The following is a 13,281-nucleotide window of genomic DNA, read 5'->3' as shown; positions in this document are numbered from 1 at the left end:
TTTAATTTAAGTGCTTATTATAAAAAAAAACAATAATATTTAAAATTTGTTGTTAATTTTATTTTTAGTTTAGCCGCAATACTTTTAATTTTATAATACTTTTATTTTTAAAAATATCATACAATTTTTCTAGTTTTTTTAAATAATAATAAAAATATTTTTTTTAGTAACTGTAATAGGTAACAACGTCATAATAGTGATTTTTTTTAAGAAACATAAATATTTTTTTCAATTTTAATGTTTAATAAGAAAACAACAATAAAAATGTATTTTTTTAGATATATGAATTGGGTAAAAAAGATAATAGAAAGATATTTTTTAGATATGTGCATAGGTTTAAATTTGAATTGCAATGTTAAAAAAATATATTTTATGTTATATAGTCACATTCAAGATAAAACAAAAGATAATAGGGATATGTGTAGTGAGTTTAAATTTAAATTGTATTGTTTTAAAAATTAAAACAACATTAGCTAGATGTTAAACTTTTATTAAGTGTGATTGGTCATTTTCGAAGAACCCATTCTAAGATCGAACTGATGGGAAGTTCCAAAATATAGGTGCGGTGGCCTCAAAGTAGGATCTAGTTGTAACGAAGCCTCTGAAAAAAGTTGATTACACTAAAATGTAAGTTTGGAGGCTCCGTTACAAGATTTGACTATTGGGACTAAATAGGTGGGGTGGCTTCAAAGTAAGATCTCAGAGTATTTTTAATGATGCACCATTCTACCAAACTGCTGTGAATTTTAACATCATTTCACTCTAATGACACACTAAATTATGCACCAAGTTGGTGTGTACAAATAAGTGTAATTTTTTTTTTTGGCACTCTATCTCTTATTTTATTTTATTTTAAAAATTAATTTTACATCTTAGTCCTCAAAGTAAATTTTAGTAATAACTAATTTAAAACACTAATATATTAAAAAATAACAATAACAAAAATACTAATATTAAATAAAATAAAAACAACATAACACTAAATTATGAAACTAAAAAGAATAACATAAATAAATAAAAATAAACATTAAGTGAAATAATAGTTTAATAAGCATTAAGTGTGATTTATTTAATTTTTCTTTTATCAAAAAATGTGTAATATTTAATTGATTTAATAAATATTTTATTTTACTAAATTATTTTAAAATTTTGTAAATTCTTACTAGTAGTCATGATATAATTGTATCATAAACTAACTATTTTGAGTTATAATTGTATATAATATAAATTATATTTTAAAATTCTAGTAGCCATGATATAATTCTAACAATTTTAAAAATAAAAAAAAAAAAGTTATATTTTACACAAGTATTTAAAAACCTAACAAAAACTTCCGAAGCATTTTCAAATGATCAACATAGACATTTACAATGTTGATTATCAACCAAAATAATAATGAAATACTAATAGAGTAAATTACGGTCAAACTCTCTAAAATTTTACTATACTTACAACTAATCTCTAAAATCAATTTTTTGACACTAAAACCTCTCAAACTCGTATTCTGTTAGTAATATAGTATTTCCATTAATTTTTTGTTATTAAGTGTCATGTTAGATTGTCCATATATTAATGTATACATTTACATACATATGACAAATTTATATTGATCCAAATCATTTAAGTATTTAAAAATTATTTTAAAAAAGTTAGTTTCATAAAAGAAATTAATGAATAAATAAAAGACAAAAATTAAAACCTAAATAAACCCTAATTTTATTAACCCTAAACCTAAATCCTCATCTCTCCAACCTCTCCCTTCCGTTGCCTCCCTTTGTATTTTTTCCAAAAGAAGAAACCATAATCTCATTGTAGATCGGTTGGTGTTATACCTTTGCCGAACCCTAAGGACAAAGAATCCAAGCTTAATCGGCAGTACCTAGGCTCAATCGGTGGTACCTAAGGAAAAAAAAAGGCCTCCCAAGCTTGAAGTTGCGTTTCTCCACTCACAAACTCTCGGTTAACTCGGTTGAGCTTCGCCGGCCACAAGACGATGCAACAAAGGCCACCATCGAACTCAAGACGGTCCTGAAACCCCTAACCCCGTGTTCGCTCATCAAAGTTTGATTTTTCGTGGTTTTTAAGTGATTTTTAGGCGATTCTCCAATCTCCTAAACATGTATCTCTCCTAACAATCTCTCTCTCTCTTCTATCTCGTTCCTCTCTCTTTTAGTCCCGGTCTCCTCTCTCTCTCTCTTGCTGTCACAATTTTCCCCTTTCTCTTCGGGAAACTGATCGAAAGGTGTGTTTGTGTTGGGAAAAACATATCTGAGCTGAGGGTTTTTTTGTGTGGGGAAACAGATGTGAGGGTGTTGTTTGTGTACATATATTTGTGTATATATATATGAGTGTATTTGTTTCTTCGATTTGATTTTGTTTAAAGTTAGTTTGATTTATATTTACAGTGATGTCAATTGTTGTGGTGTTGGTGGAGGCTGGTGTGGTGATGACATGAAGAAGAGAAAAAAAATGGAAACAAAAAAAGGAAAAAAAAACACAAAATATGTAACAAAGAATGTAGAAAGAAAAGAGAATTCTCTTTCCCAATTTTCAATTAACTTTTCTAATTATTTTTTAAAATAATTATTTATGTAAGGCCTGTTCGGCACAGCTTTTGAAAAGCTAAAACGACTTTTAAAAAAATGGTGATAAAAAAAGTATTTATTAAACAGTTAAACAACACTAGCAACTACACTAGAAAACTTCATGATTATCGATTGGGTAAATACCATTTTGAACCCTGTGTTTTGCAAAAGTTACCAATTGGACCCTGTGTTTTGTTAAATGACAAAATGAACCATGTATTTTCCAAAATAGTAAAAATAGGACCCTGTACTTAATTTTTGACAACCTTTTTTTTTAATATAATCAACTTGAAAATAATTCCTAATACGAACAGATACAGAAAATGTAAACAATTTTGTCATAACACTTTTAGATCGGATTATAATTAAATTTTATTTTGACAAAAAATCAATTCAGAGTCCTATTTGTATTTTGTACCATTTTAGAAAATACAGGATCCATTTTGTCATTTAACAAAACAGAGGGTCTAATTGATAACTTTTGCAAAACACAGGATCCAAAATGGTATTTACCCTTATCGATTCAACATGCTGATAAATCACGAACGATGGAATCTAACCGCCAACAAATTCACTACCCCTAAGTCTCACTAATTCGTCTTCCATTAAAACTGTGAATGGCACCTTCAGAAACACCACATGACATTGCCTACTACATGTTTCAATTCTCATCATCCTATACTCAAATCAATAGTTCTAATTCTTTCCCCCTTTTGTAGTCCAATTCAGGTTGTACTTCAACTATAAAACTTCAACCATTACAACAAATTAAAATATGGCAAAACTGCATTTGCAAGTGCCATTTATGAAGAAACCTTATTACTGTACAGCCGAATCTAAGACTTAAACCTTGAACGATTCAACAATTTATACATCACTAAGTCCAGAGTTCTCCAACAATTTTTTCTTTTACTTTTTAAAACACTAACAAAAAAAACAGCAAGCATTCAACAAGCCTAAGATTTTACTACACGAGCACCTAACGCATACAAAACATGTCTAAGCTGAAAAAAGGATAATAAAAAGTTACTCGTGCAATCTGTAAAAATACAGTGTCTCCTCAACTTAATTATTCTACATCTACAAGATTTTTAAACTGAAAGGGGAACAACAAACCATATTCCAGACCGTCAATGACAAACAAAAAAATTAACAGATGTTATGTACATATTGAAGATATCATGTAGCTCTCAATAAGGCTAATACAGACCTTTTCATCTAGCTACCCGCTTTGTCCGATTGGCTAAATAGTTAAGTGCCACTCTAGAAAATCGGGCTATAGAGAAAAACATCTGCCAGAGAGCTCGACCCTTGACAATGCCCTCCCTAACACCTCTCACGGTAATGGCAAGTGGAGGTCCAGCTGCCTCAGTTTTTGATTTGGTTACCCCCTGCAAAGATGCTAACCAAGTAAAAATGAAGTAAAATTCATTGCTCCAGACCGATTACTAACTCACAGCAGCATAAATAAATAAATTTAGAAACGGAAGAAAAAAAGCACAAGAAGAAGGTACAAAGAAACTCAGTAACCTGTTGAAGTCATGTTTGTCAAGCCGCGTAACCTCTCCTCAGCCACCCGGACAGCTCGAGTGGAACTCCTAACTCCCTGTGTGATTTCCTGGCTGAATAACCAAAATTATATACAAATCAGTGAGTGAAACATCGAGTTAAAGATAAATGAGCAATTAGCATACAAATGAAGTGTTTTAAAAACCAACCCAAGATCACTAAGTTCCATTGTAAGGTCACTAATCTCCATTCCGGATAGTCTAACAGCAGCCATTGTGTCTGGAAGCTCTTCTCTCATGACATCCATGAGCTTCTCAAGTGATTCAGCTGCTCTCTTGAAAGCCTAAAGTATTCACAGTAAACAAAAAGTGACCAAAACACAGTGTACTCTTTATTCCATCATAGAACACAAACAGTAGGATCATCAGAAAAAGACTTGTTCGGCTATGCTAAAACCACAAAGTCAAATAGACCATTAATTTCCCTATTCGTGGAAATGAAAATATATGATTCAAAATGAACAAAAATACGATTCTGTTACCAACCAAAAGCGCGGGGATTGCTGAGCAGAAGAGCCAAGTCGCAGAAATTGCCACCTACCATCATCAATCAAAACCGGCATTAGCATCATCATCACCATGAACATATGCAATCTGGGTTTTCCTTTCACAGTTTCCAGAATTAAATTTTCCTTTTTTCTAATTAAATTGATAAGCATTTAAAATTTAAAAACAGCTCTTGGAAACGAAAACGGAGTGGGGGTATTACCGCGCAAGCAACTACATTGAGCATAACGACATGGCGATGGGTGAGGTTCCACTGAGAGAGCTGAAGCGAAGAAGAAGACAAAGACGAAGTTCCTACCGTCGCATTAAAATGCGAAGGAACCGACGACCCGGCGGTGCCATACTCCGATTTGACAGACACATACCTCCGGGGCCGGGCCGGCAGCCTGGGATCGTAAGAAACACGGTCGGAGCCGATGCTTCGGGCAAAGATGTGGTTGCAATCGAGGTTGATTGCAGGTTTCGGCACCTGCAATTTCAGAGAAGAGAACATCGGTAATCTCGGGGTCGGTCGGGGGAACTCTACGCAATCTCCCTCCGACCTATAGAGCTGGAGAGTGAAGTGATTTCGTCGTTTCAAAAGCCCAAATTAAGTGGGCTGAGATGACTGGGCCTTATGATATTGTAAAATTTACAAAATGTGGGAACAATTAACAAAAAAAAATGGTACAAAATGAAACAAAATATGGTTATTTAATAAAAACAAATTAAAAAAAAAATGAAAACAAAAAAAAATTAACAAGATTTGCAAGAAAAATTATCACCAAAAAAGTCATCGGAATATCCATCACCACTTGAAAGTTGTCGGATTTCTCATTGTCATCGAAAAAGTAACCGAAAAATGTATCGCAGTAGTTATCATCACCGAAAAATTTACTGAAGTCTAAAACCTGAATTCAGTCAAAAGTTGATAAATCCATATTACCTCACACACAGATTGTTCCATAGCTCTATATTCTGATTCAGCACGATCTAGACATAACATTTTATTTCTTACTCTTCTAAGAGATCAGATTGTCCCTAACAAATATATAATATCCTGAAGTGGATCGTCTATCTATCTTGGAGCATGTCCAATCTACATCAGAGAAACACTCAATCTGGGTATGTCTATGATCCTTGTAAACTATACCTTGTTCTAGTGCTCTTTTCAAGTAACATAAAATTTACTCTAATGCTGCTCGATGATGAATTATTGGAGAAGACATAAACTGAATAACTACACTAACTAGGAATGCAATATCTGGATGAGTCACAATTAGATAATTCAACTTTCTAACCAATATGTGATATTTCTTAAGAGCTTCAAATGGTACCCCATCATGTGTAAGATGCACAGTTGGATTTATTGGAGCATTATAAGGTTTTGCTCCCAATTTTTCTGTCTCAGTTAACAAATCAAGTTTATACTTCCTTTGAGACAGAAAAATTCCTTATTTAACCCAAGTAACTTTAAACCTAAGATATACTTGAGCACCCCTAAATCCTTCGTGTGAAACTGGGTATGAATAAAAGACTTAAGAAATGAGATGTCTTCATTATCATTTCTAGTAATAACGATGTCATTAACATACACCACTAACAAAATGATACCCGCACATGATCTTTTATAGAACACAGAATGATCTGACTTACTTTTCAACAGATCAAATTTCTCAATAGTCTAACTAAATTTACCAAACCAAGTACGAGGACTTTGTTTCAGTCCATATAAGGATTTGTTAGGATGAAAAACTCGCCCTAAATCCCTCTTGAGCAACAAACCCAAGAGGTTGCTCCATATACACTTCTTCCTCACGATCACCATAAAGAAAGATATTTTTAATATCAAACTAATGCAAAGACCAATGATGAGTAGCTACGATGTAAATAAATAATCGAACAAATGTGAGTTTAGCATTAGGAGAAAAAGTATTACAATAGTCCACGCCATAGGTTTGAGCATAACCCTTGGCAACAAGACGGGTCTTCAAGCGAGCAATTGTTCCATCTTAATTGAATTTAACCATTGTTATCCTATATTTTATACTATGACGTGACATCTAGCTGGATGACTCATGTCTTGCATTTTTAAATCTGGACAGATGGTTTTACTCTGAGCAGCCCACAAGGATTGATATGAAAGTCCAAGTTGTACTTATATAGCAGGATGTTTGGACAGAGTCATCAACAAACATCCGACCAGCTCGATCGTGTGATCAACTCGTGTGCACCAACCTGGAGATGTGAGTTGGCAATTTCAGCAGTGATCGATGATATCTTTAAACTTGCATGACACGAAGTAATTCATACTTTTGTGGGATTGATTCGTACCTTCAGATTATAAAGAAATTTAGTTTAGATTTGCCCAATTCCTTCATTGTAATTATTTATTTCATATAGATTAAGGAAAACCATTCTATGTAATCAACCCCTATAAAATAGTGATCTCATCTCACTATTAAGGAACACGAATTTAATCAGAGAGAACACTCAAGAAAGAAATAGTGATCTAAGAGAGAATTACTCAGAGATCTTTTGTGAGAGCCAAAGAATACTTCATTCTTTATCTCACAAGTTAATACAATAAAAAAGGGAGTAGGCTATTACCACTATCATGGGGCTAAACCTCTAGAAATCCTGGTATTTTCTTTACTTGTTGTTCTTTGCTTTCTACTGTTCATTTAATCTAATCACTTTAATTAAGACTCCCTATCATTGGCTAGAAGCAAGGTCAATATTTTAGTACTTTCATTGAGAGTAAAAATACCCAAGTTTTTGTCTTAAGTTTTGATAGGGTACAGAATGGTTGTAACTCGTGGGGGAGTTTAAACTAATCCAGTCAATCTAATGGTGGCAGATACAACCATGCAAACACTTGGAAACACAAAAGATCCACCAGGGATTACCCCAAGAGAAGTTAATACGCAAACACCAATAGTAGGCGGTGGAGTGACTACCCCTCTGGCTGGGTTCACCCTAGGTGTACAAGAAATCAAGAATACAAGTACGGCAGCCAAATAGACCACTCCTCGCATCGAAATCCCATCCACAACAAACACTCAAAGGCTAGTTAGAGATGATACTGAGCTTCAGAACTTGCAAGTTGCATTAGGGTTGATGCAAGGCCACAATAACATCTTGCACCATGACCAATAAGATATCCGAGCAACTATCAATCTTGCCTTCGATGAATAAAGACGCCAATTCATAGAGTGGAGGGATCGAGAGATGCAAGTCATGAGAGCCTAGTAAGCAGCCATTGACAATTGTTCCAAGCAGGCTACCGTACTAATCAGAAGGGCTTATCAAGTCAATGGTCAGCAACCAATGACTGATTCTAGCATCCCCTTGTGATCTCAGAATGGGTCGTAAGAGTATGTAATTGGTCATGCTATACAGACTTATATCGATCAATCGTCCAATCCAAGGTCACAGGTTTAAATTATGGACCAAACGATAGATGGGCAGATCTTACCAGACTTCCCCTTGGGAGGAGGTAGTCAGCTAAACAACCATACTCAGGCGGAGGTATTAGACCAACCTATCAACCAAGTTGGTCAAATACAAAGACCCCTTGCACATCAGTGTTTGACCGACTAGATACCGTACACGACCTTAGAAACAATTTGAACCACAGAAGAAGACTGGACTAACAAAATGTTCCTCCTATCATCTAGCCAAATAAAGTGAACAATTATGTCTCAAGTCCAATTCTAAGAGATCCTAATGTGACGCAGGTCGGTCAACAGGCTGGCCAAGTTCATTCACTTGTGCAAGCACAAATAGATCGGCTTAAGAGCATCGTAAAAGGCCTGACCGGCCCAAAACTCATATATCTTAAACTTGATCGGGCAAGAGGATCATTGTTCTCACCAGAATTCAATGCTCTCAACCTACCCCCAAAGTTCAAAATGCCAGCATGGAAGACGTATACAGGAAAAGAAGATCATCTATCTCACCTGAAATACTTTGAGATACAAATGGACTTGCAAGGGGTGAAAGGTAATGTATAGTGCAGAATCTTCCCAGCTACATTAGCATAGGTCACCCAACAATGGTACTTCAAAATAGCTTCAGGGACGTTCATGTTGGGTTTTATGCCCTAAATAAAACTCTTTACAATCTGATTAGTTATCAATATAAGAAATTTGAAGTGATTGGTGTTTGCATGAATTCTACATGCTAATGGTTTAATATGTTTATTATGTTTACACACAAAATCAGTTAAATCCAGATCATATGTTTATTCACAATTACAGTATCGTCAACACAGTGGAATGTGATTGTGATCATATGAATCAAAAGTCTTGCTGTTTCATCAATGTTATTGGATTTACACTAATGTGATAATCAGCGATGATGTGTACTTACACTTGGAGTAAGTGTTATGTTCTTTCCAGGACATTAGTAAAGTATACTAGTTTTGAATGTATGGAGTATACATTGGACTGGACCGATATTGCAACTAAGTTAAGATATTACAAACTTACCGTTATATATATATTTCCAAGTCAATATCAGTAGTTGATCTTAAGATTAAAAGAATCTAAATCCTGCTATGCTTAGGCTCAACTCAGGAGTACTATTCATGTTCTTTGATTTATTAGTTAAGCCTACTTTTAGGTCAGGGTGATACGTATATTTTGGGAACATGATAGTATGATTGAGTGGGAGTACTGAACATAAATATAGAATCTATAGCTTCTACTGGTGTATAGAAGTAAAGTGATGATTCCCTTCGAGCTTAGCAAATAGAAGTAAATGGATGAGCTCTTGTTTAACTGACTAATTATTAGATCATTAAACACCATTTACAGGTCGCTAAGTGTTTTAAGGGACAAAATACATTGAGGGGTGAGAACAGTAAAGAAATCCCATCTCGATGTAGATCATCTATATAGAGGATCTTTAAATCACAATAAGATTATAACAATGGTTAAATGAGATAGCATATTGATATCGTGGAACATATAATATGCTCTATATAAGTCTGAGAGTGCAATTCTAAGTTCTAAGAGTGGATTCAACGAAGAATTAATAAGTAGGAATTTACTTGGTAAATTTGGTTCACTTATTGGAAGCTCAGCATATAGATCCATGGTCCCCATTCTAGTTGAGAACATTCTGCTTGTAAGACTCATTAATTGATTCGTGATTGATCAATTATAATTCTAAAGTTAGACTATGTCTAATTTTATGAATTTTCACTAAGTAGGGGTGAAATTGTAAAGAAAAGAGTTTCTGGGTTTATTTATTTATTAATGGACTTTATTTGTCTAATTAATAATTAAATTAAATGACATATTATTTAATAATCTATTTTAGTTATTAAATAATTAGTTTAGGCATTTAAAAGGTTAGAATTGGAAAATTGGCGTTTTTGAGAAAATAGAGATAAAATTTGATAAAACTGCAAAATCAAGTGGGGCCCACTACAACACCATGGCCGGCCACTTAATGAGGTTTTTCAAATTAATATTTTCATTATTTTAATGCCAAATAATTCCTAACCTAAACCTAGTAGTTGCCTATAAATAGAAAGTGATGGCTCAGTCAAATCACAAGTTTTCATAACATGCTTTCATTAGCTTTCTGACAGAAATTTCTCTCTTCAGAAAAACTGAGCCTTCCCCACTTTCTATACCTGGCCGAAATCATCCCTCTCTTTTCTCCTTCATCAATTTCGAATCCTAGTGAAAGAGTAAGTGCCCACACACAGCAAGCAGTAACTCAATCATAGATTGGAAGACTGTGAAGGATCAAACTTGAAGAAGAAGGACATTCGGGCTCAGATCTTGATTATACTCTGCTACAGAAAGGATACAAGGGTTAGAGATCTGAGTGGAAGGAGACATTAATTCCGCTGCATCAATGTAAGGTTTTCTTAACTTTATATGTGTTTAATTTATCGTTTTAGAAAGTTCATATTTAGGGTGTTTAAACAACATACTTGTGAGTAGATCTAAGATCCTGGTAAAATAAATATCCAATAGTTCAGTTCATGGATCTCTTTTTTATCTAAATTCCATGCACAATTTTCCTCTTCTCTTCAGCTTCCCTCCCATTTAGAAGACCTAGTACAAGTGAAGCAAATACTAGGAGAACCTTTAAAAGCTTACATCAGCAGGTTCATGATTGAAGAAACAAAGGTAAAGGGGCTAACCGAAGAAGGAAGGTTGGCCGCAATACTGGAAGGTATCGAACCTGTAGGAGAGTTGTGGAAGGATATAATAAGACTAATTGTGGGATCAATGGCAAAATTCTTGGATTGAGCATATGGATTTATCAAGCTCGAAGAAGCAGTGCGGCGTGTAGATACCGTTGGACAAAACAACACACCACTACAGCCGATACATCTATCCAGCTAGACCAGAATTCAAAAAATCCCAACATATCTAATCAAGGAGGAAAAAGGTCACACACCGGCAATAAATAAGGTGATGGGAAGAAAAGCAAGTTCAATGGCAACTCCGAACAACATCCTCGGGAAAATGCCTCAAAGTTCACTACATTCACAGTCCTAATAGAAGACATAGAGACACAACTTTGCACCTGAGTACCAAGCTTATCGTTACACATAACTTTGCCTTGCAGAGCAAAACAACGTCCAAGCCTGGAGGAATTGGTGGCCTTCTTTGTCCGCAAGGGCTGGTTGGTTATGTTCACATTACTTTTAGGAGGTAATGGGACAATTTTAGGTTAAGGCTCGCTTACCTTTGCCTTCCCCTTGTCCTTCATAGGAGCCGAGGTTCCAACATCAGTAGAGTTTTCTCTTTTTTCCATGTCAATAGGCTATTCTAGAGAATCTTCCTCAGAGTCCTCATCTATATCGCGAGTTTAGCTTGCAGTCGTGCCATCATTTTCTCCATTTGATGAGAGAAAGCTTCTTGCTCTGCTAGCTTTCGTTGAGATTCAGCTAGCTCGCCAAATACTCGGAACACCTTGAGGTCTTGCTCATAGTAATAATCATCTCTAATTTCACTGTTGTCTTCTTCCTCCTCTTCCTTGTATTATGGGTTTTTCTCAACAAATTATTCCTAATGTTAAGTTGTCTCAGCTCTTCGGCTGCCAGCTTTGGACGCTTCTTCATCCCTCATAGTGCTCCACAAGGCATGCCCTGGAAGGATCAGATAGCATCGTCCATGATGACATACTAGCCTAGAGGAGGGGGTTTCTTGACAACGGTCTTTCGAGTAGCCACCATTTTTGCAGATGCAAGGCAGCTTCAAATCTTTCTTCAACTCTCAATGAAAATACTAAAATATTTATCGAGATTTTTGAAAATTAAACTAAAAAAGAGCTTAAGAAATTAAATAAGTAATTAAGTAATAGAGATGGAGATTTTCACGTGGTTTGGGTATTAATTAATCCTCGTCCACGAGTCAATGATTAACCGAAAGGCTTTGGTGTATTACAATGGGGTCTTACAAGCTGAAGAATTATAGCTTCTTCTTATTTTTCCTCACTTGGGTTTATTTGGAATAGAGAAGAAGAAACCCTAAAATATTTGAAGTGAATTGTGTCCCGTGCACGAAGGTGTAATGAGATATTTCTATGCTAGGATCTGGATCTAGGCATAATCATGACTTGCTAGGGGTACTGTGTAAACTAGGCCCACTATTGGGGTAGATACATAAAATACATGACTCAAGGCCCAATGGCAGAAGTTTGGCTCGTGGGGTGAAGGTGTCTGTACAAAATGGGGCATGCGCAGTTAGGGACAAGTGTCATGCGCGAGCACTACCACAGTAGACAATGATGTTAGATAGGCGTCGTTGGACAAAAAGGATGTGTTTCATTTGGTGGTGCACGCGCTACCATGTTCTGACATAGGAGACAAGATCTAATTTGGTGGGACCAAGCGTTAGAGGGAAGCCACATCACCCCTCAAAGGGCCTCTAGAGGCGCCTCTTGGAATTCCTCTTTAGTTGCATCCTAGTGCTCATTCGGAGGTCTTTGCTTATTACGTCTTCTGGATATTTAGAAGCCTTCCAGATCCAAAGGAGCCTCGTCTTCAGAGGCGAGGCTTCTCCGCTTCAAATGGGCCCAGGCCCATTGTGTGGAAGGATTGTGATCCAGGCCATTCCGAACAAATCATACTTTGGAAAGGTCGCTTGTCACCTTTTCAAAAACACAGATAACATATAAAAATTACAATCCATCAAACCAAGTTAATAAATACATCACACTCATTCAAAATACTTTGGACTTTGACCAAATCCTAATTCCAGATGAGCCTTGTATAAACATGCCACAAGATAAGTCAGAGACAAAGTATGGAGATTAATCTGCAATCGATCCAAAAGAATTTATACTTTACTTGAAAAAAGGGCAAAACACTTCCCACATCCATTCTTCAAAGTTGAAGAGACAAACCATCAAGAGCTAAGGAATGAACCTGAAATCTTGAAGGAGGATCTCAACTTCACTCACTAAATTCACTCAAGCACTTAGCGCAATACTTTTATACTAATATTAGTCTTTTACCACCACTCTAGGATAGAAATATTTATTTTCTATATCTTCTTGCTTTTCGCTATTAGTTTTTCGAATTAGTGATTGACTTGATCGTTGAAGTCCACCACCACCTGTGATTTGACCATCTACATACTTATTATTATTATTATTTTAACATGATT

At 35.2% G+C, this 13,281-nt stretch overlaps 1 protein-coding gene across 2 annotated transcripts; it reads right to left on the bottom strand.

The window, feature by feature from the left end:
- Nucleotides 1-3,625: 3,625 nt before the first annotated feature.
- On the bottom strand, nucleotides 3,626-5,303 carry LOC115715041 (uncharacterized). Of its 2 annotated transcripts, none has more exons than XM_030643829.2 (5): nucleotides 4,863-5,303; nucleotides 4,640-4,690; nucleotides 4,304-4,437; nucleotides 4,116-4,207; nucleotides 3,626-3,987 (listed from the first exon to the last, which is right to left on the bottom strand). In XM_030643829.2, the coding sequence occupies exons 1-5, from the start codon at nucleotides 5,151-5,153 to the stop codon at nucleotides 3,800-3,802; spliced, it is 756 nt and encodes a 251-aa protein (XP_030499689.2). In that variant the 5' UTR covers nucleotides 5,154-5,303; the 3' UTR covers nucleotides 3,626-3,799. The 2 variants fall into 2 exon arrangements, with proteins under 2 accessions (XP_030499689.2, XP_030499690.2); XM_030643830.2 differs by having other exon boundaries at nucleotides 3,626-3,976.
- Nucleotides 5,304-13,281: the final 7,978 nt, after the last annotated feature.

The sequence above is a fragment of the Cannabis sativa genome, chromosome 4, assembly GCF_029168945.1.
Source record: "Cannabis sativa cultivar Pink pepper isolate KNU-18-1 chromosome 4, ASM2916894v1, whole genome shotgun sequence".
NCBI classification, from domain to species: Eukaryota; Viridiplantae; Streptophyta; class Magnoliopsida; order Rosales; family Cannabaceae; genus Cannabis; species Cannabis sativa.
The sequence above is the reverse complement of the archived record's forward strand: the minus strand, read 5'-3'. Positions and strand labels throughout refer to the sequence as shown.

Coding starts and splice junctions, on each gene's coding strand:
- LOC115715041 (XM_030643829.2), bottom strand. CDS start 5,153: ATGTTCTCTTCTCTGAAATTGCAGGTGCCGAAACCTGCAATCAACCTC. Junction 4,691..4,862: donor TCAATGTAGTTGCTTGCGCG/GTAATACCCCCA, acceptor TGATGATGGTAG/GTGGCAATTTCTGCGACTTG. Junction 4,438..4,639: donor CAGCAATCCCCGCGCTTTTG/GTTGGTAACAGA, acceptor TGAATACTTTAG/GCTTTCAAGAGAGCAGCTGA.